Below are 5742 nucleotides of genomic sequence, written 5' to 3' on the forward strand. Positions count from 1 at the left end.
TGGCTGGCTACTAAAATGGTGTGCTAGGCTAGGGGTTCAGCAGAAGCAATATATGCAAGTTAGGATATAAACTTTCCTGCTAACTAGTCAAAAATTTTAAAAACTTGAGTTTAGGCTATTTATAACTATATAGAAACATCTATTTTTGTAATCTGACAATTCAAATAGACTTTCCCCCTTGTCTTTTATGCGGCATTAAATGCCATTAACTTTTTGTATGGTACCGTAGCCTACTACTACAACAATCCTATGCCTGCCCTGCATGTACTAATCGTAGGCTACTCTGCAAAGTTGATGGCAGGTTGCATCAGTACATGCTCACACTATGGGGTTATTAGGCTTACCAGTACCAACATTGTTGCTGATTCTCACCAGCTACGGTACGTTGATAATCAAGTGGCTAGGCAAGTTTCACTGAAGGTGCTGACCTGATCACAAGTTTGATTCATGGCAGTAGGTATCACTTGTTTTTATGAATGAGCAGACAGGAAAGGCCAGTTCAGCTTCTGGAGTAGGCCTGGTTAAACTAGACTTCAAGAATTTTGTGTGGCAGTCACCAGTAAAGTGAAACTGTCACTTTACTAAAATTACCGGTAGCCAGTAAAAATATTTCATGACAGCCTACCTTAAAAATATTTACACTGCTTGTACCATTATCGATCCATGTATATTGCTTTCAGCTAAATTGCAGTGTTAAGTTTCTATCTGTATTTAATGTAAACTGAAAGATGGTGTATAAATGTTGTGTACCAGGTTGTAAAACTGGTTATAAAACGAATGACAGTAAAGAGAAAATTGCTTTATATAGGTTTCCTAAAGAACATGAGCTAAAACAAAAATGGATAAAAGTAATTCCGAGGAAAGATTGGATTGTCACAGAGTCATCCAGAGTATGTTCCCTGCATTTTCATGAGAATGACTTTGTAACGGATTCTTGTGATACAAGAATTGATCGAATGGAAGTACGGGGTTCAAGTACATTGCAAAGAAAGCGATTAAAATCTGTTGCAGTTCCTCGTGTTTTTTTGGCTTTACCCCAGTATCTGACAAAGGCAAGTTCTGTGCCTCGCAAAACTGCATCATCTGCATCTGCCAGGTTGAAAAAAGAAAATTCTGTCATTGAACAACAAAATCAAAATCTGTTCCAACAAGAGGTGATCAAAAATTTTGCTTCATTTAAGACAAATATTCAGAATGAAGTATTACCAAGTGGTTATGTCGTTATTTTCAAAGAATCAAATATCCAGTTTCATTATATTGCCATTTCTGAAGACTTCACATTTGCACCCAAACTTCTATCCTCTGTTGTTGTTACTGATGCTTTGGAAGTTCAAGCATATGTGTGTTCTGCAGTCCTGCCTCGCATAGTTTATAAACATCTCTTCGCTTCTCAATGTTTAACAACCATTTCTGAGCTTACAAATTTACTGGCATTATGTAAATCACTATGCAGCAAGTCATTTGATAGTATAAGTCATACTCAGTTGTTGGAGTTAGCTGCATCATGTCTAGAGCAATGTGCATCCATAGATTTGACCATTTGCAATGAAAACACATGTGTGCCTTTATTAAAATTTATTGTAGAACAAATATCTTTACTCCAAGTACCAAAAAATGCTCGTCGCTATTCCACCAATACTATCACTACTGCATTTTTATGGCAACTGACCAGTTCATCCCTTTATAAAAAACTACGAAATTTTTTTGTATTGCCTTGTCGAAGCCGTCTTCGTCAGCTTTCTACTGGAATGACTGTTGACTTTGCAAAACTGGATTTGGAATATTTAAGATTACGAACATCTGAATTATCTCAACGGGAACGAATTGTCGTTTTAATGATGGACGAAGTGTATACTGCTCAGCGTGTTGAATATACTAGTGGCTCTTTCATTGGTTTAACTGAAGAAGGTCAGCCTGCAAAAACTGTATTGACATTTATGGTCCAATCAATAAGTGGAAAGTACAAAGATGTTGTTTGTCTCATTCCTGTAGAAAAACTTGACACTAATTTGTTGAAGAGTTGGTTTGAACGTGTGATGCTTGCACTCAATGATATCTTTTTTGTAGTTGCTGTATCTGCAGACAATCATGTCTGTAACAGGTAAGATAACATTTTTCTAATTACATCATAGTACCGGTAGTTTGTTTGGGTACTTACTGCGTAAGCTGTTCATATATATAATTGTTTAAATAAAATATTTTATTATGCTTTCATTCTCATATGCTCGATAGTCTCTTAGATCTCAATGAAATAAAAACTCAAACTTTTGCCTGTTGCATTTGCAACTTTTTATAAACATTGTTTAAAAACAAAGTGACATCTATTGCTGTATATACCATTTTCACCACTTTAAGCTGTACTTTTTGTTTTATAGGAAATTGTTTGTTGATCTGTGTGGTGGAAAGCTTTCGCACAGCATAGAGCATCCATTGAGAAAAGAGGAAAAACTGTTTTTATTTTTTGATTTTACTCATAACCTGAAGAATATTTACAACAATTTTGTAAAAAGGAAAAGGATGCATCTCCCTTGTACTGGCCATGAGCACCTGCTTGGTCAGTCATGTATTGCAGAATTTCATCATTTGTCTCGCCTGTATGCTATGGAAGAAGACAAGGCATTAAAGGTTGCTCACAAACTGAAGAAATCCTCATTAAATCCAAGCAGCATTTCACGGACATCTCCACTACATGCTCTCAGTAGGTGTTTGGTTAGTGTTCTTATAAATGCATTATTGTACAAATGTACAACTTGGTAGAAAATGCATTCAATGTAACTTCTTCAAAAACTTGAAGAACATGTAATCAAGTGCAAATTGTATAATAGTGTTGACCAGATATAGCATTTTAAGATCCTGAGACGAATTGGTAATTTTAAACGTTGATTGGTTAAAATATTTTTTCTTTTTTCCAAATGTAGTTCTTGCAATTTCTATCCGTCTCAAAATTCCATGGTCACACCTCCCATCTTCAGTTATTAAATGTCCAAGATAGGAAAAAGATTTTACTTTTTGTATAATTTCATTGTCAATTATAATTTGGAGTACTGGAGTGTCTGATGATTTTGAGATTATTATTGATTTGGTCTTTTTAGCGTTAATTTTCATATTAAATTCTTTACCAATTGGCAATTGAGTTAACATTGTCCACTATTTCTTGAAGATCTTCTTGTGATTCAGCCAACAGAACAGTATCATCAGCATAGCGTAAATTTGTTATGTTCAAGCTATAGCTATATAGCTGGTAATAAATTTTATGTATTTATGTGCAAGGTGTGTGTTTGTGTTCATGCCAATGCTTTACTAGTATTTTTGTGTGACTATTGACTAGTTATTTTTTGGCATGCAGGTGTTTTCAATGAATCAACTGTTCGTGGCTTGGATCATTACAGCACAGCTTGTTCAGCATTTTCAGAAACTGCTCGATATATCAATTTTGTCACCAACATTTGGAAAGTAATGTCTGTTAAAACTTGTTTTAAAGGTATGTACAGTCTATGGAGGTCAAAGAAACAAGCACTATAGTGCAGATAAGCTGAGCCTATGTATAACCCTATAAAATTTTGGTACTTTGTTTAGGAGAGAAGAAAAGAGATCCTATGTTCATTCCATTAAGCATCAGCCATGAGACAAATCATGTTGGGTTGCTTTTTTTGAAAGAAGCAACAAAAATTTTTGAAGAATGGCGTGTTTGTGGAACGGCTGGGCTTTCCAACGAGACATTCACAGCTTGCATTCAGTCCATGGGAGCAGTAGTTGAACTTGCCACCTACCTTCAAACCAATCATGGTTTTGATTATCTGCTTTCAGGCAAGGTTATGTCGGATCCTATTGAAGGCCGCTTTGGCTGGTATAGGCAGGTCAGTTTATATTATTCTGTACTAGTATTATTAGAGATCACTGTATGGTTTGCTAAGGATTCGCTGGTGTTGCTTTTAGTGCGTTACATATATTGAGTTTCATTTTTTGTATACAGGTCAATGGCGGCAATTTCTTTATTTCCGTCAAGCAGCTGCTTTTGGCTGAAAAGAAAATACGTTGCTTAAGTTTGCTACAGCAGCAAACTCTGTTGGCAGCCTCAAGAATTTCTGACATTTTTTCTAATGATGACGATGGTAGTGAAGTTAATGAAGAGCAGGTTTGGCTTGCAGACTTTTTTCTTGGTATTGTATTAGAGGATATGTCAGAATCGGATGCTGCTATTGCCTACTATGTCAGCGGATACATTGCACGCAGCATTGTACGCCGCACGAAGTGCTGTGCTTGCAAGGAGTTGCTAATAAAGGGAGATGATGAGCCTGATTTGAAGAGCTCCATCCCAAATGAGCATAAGCATCTGTTTGAAATGGCTAACCGAGGAGGTTTATGTGAACCGTCTGAATTTTGCTTTGGGACAACTGTACTGGCTGCTCAGTGTTATCAGGCCATCATTAATGATCCTTCTATGATGAGAAAGTTTTTATCTTTAAACAGTCATCAGCGTGCCTTTGTTGATGCAATCAAAAAGATGCTTTGCTCATCAAAGATTCTTGTTAGTTTACTAAATACAAAATGTTCTACTGGGCATTGTAATTTTGACTTAATTGTGCAATGTGCTTTTAATTGTTTTTCAAAAAATCAGCTTAAACGTTTTAACAGTCAACCAACTGTTGATACACCACAACCTAAACTGCTTCGAAAAATCAGAAAACTAACATCAAAAGCTTCTAGTAGCAGCTAATTTTAAGTTGTAGGAAATATGCTTACATATCTTCACATGTCATTTGTATTGAACTTGATTTTTTCATTTTTTTCACACTATATGTATTATGCGTATGATTGTCACCAGACTTCTATCCAGTATTATTTGTGCATAATGTTATAATTCATTGCGATTAAAGGTGGGAAGTACTTTTCCGATACCGCTACTGGTACCAACAATACATTTTGAGCCAAGTATGGAGTACTGAAGTACTTTTCAAAGCTGATTTCAGTCGATGCCGGTACTTTTTCGGCTCTTGCTTAGCTAGCATTATATCCACATTAGCGAGAATGCTTTCAGGTGTTTGGCTCATGAAAGTTGGAATTTACGCAATATTATCACACCTTTCAGGCTCCTCGGTTATCAGTAGTCTGCAGACGAGCTAGTCACTGTCAACGCTTATTTTGGCACTAATGTCTGTGTGTGCTTGGTTATTATACGTCTTTACTGTATTCGCTATTCCAACCACGCCACTGCTCTATTGTGTTTTAGGGTAGTATTTTTATGCTTTATTTTGTGTAACTAAAAGAAAACTATCTGTTTTATTGCTTCATATCTACTGCACACGTTTTAATTTGAATTTATGACTCCTGTTACGATGCATACCCATTTTGTTTTCTCTTATTGCTTACCGTATTCATAATTAACGTTTGTGGTAGAGCTTTCTTTAGCCTGATGGCTACATGCCGACGCAAGTTGAATATTCCATAAATATACGGTTAGTTACATGGTACACTTTTGTACTTGTACATAGATGACTGAGTGCAGTGGCGTTGCCAAAGGGGGTTTAGGGGGTTACAGCCCCCCCTTTGGCACGCGTGTGACGTCACAAGAGCGAGTTTTGCCAATACCAAACATTCAAATATCTCAGCCAGGAATTAACAAGGAAAAAACATAGAGACTTAGCTTTATTACCGAAAAATGCCCAAGAAAACATGATCTTATCCTTTTGCTATGCCACTGGACAGCACCATTTTACAGGAATATTTATACCAACATTTTTG

At 36.3% G+C, this 5742-nt stretch overlaps 1 protein-coding gene across 1 annotated transcript; it reads left to right on the forward strand.

Annotated features, from left to right (window-relative positions):
• Positions 1-698: 698 nt before the first annotated feature.
• LOC145772104 (uncharacterized) lies at positions 699-5492 on the forward strand. Its single transcript, XM_082583939.1, has 5 exons — positions 699-2101; positions 2376-2698; positions 3347-3481; positions 3577-3857; positions 3974-5492. The coding sequence occupies exons 1-5, from the start codon at positions 729-731 to the stop codon at positions 4715-4717; spliced, it is 2856 nt and encodes a 951-aa protein (XP_082440065.1). The 5' UTR covers positions 699-728; the 3' UTR covers positions 4718-5492.
• The last annotated feature ends 250 nt before the right edge of the window (positions 5493-5742 follow it).

Source organism: Aplidium turbinatum, chromosome 6 (genome assembly GCF_918807975.1).
Source record: "Aplidium turbinatum chromosome 6, kaAplTurb1.1, whole genome shotgun sequence".
NCBI classification, from domain to species: Eukaryota; Metazoa; Chordata; class Ascidiacea; order Aplousobranchia; family Polyclinidae; genus Aplidium; species Aplidium turbinatum.

What these genes read in the sequence shown, in the direction of transcription:
- LOC145772104 (XM_082583939.1), top strand. Translation starts at nt 729, where the DNA reads ATGGTGTATAAATGTTGTGTACCAGGTTGTAAAACTGGTTATAAAACG. An exon ending in GACAATCATGTCTGTAACAG is followed by an intron (nt 2,102 to 2,375) that starts GTAAGATAACAT and finishes TTTGTTTTATAG; the next exon opens with GAAATTGTTTGTTGATCTGT. An exon ending in GCTTTGGCTGGTATAGGCAG is followed by an intron (nt 3,858 to 3,973) that starts GTCAGTTTATAT and finishes TTTTGTATACAG; the next exon opens with GTCAATGGCGGCAATTTCTT.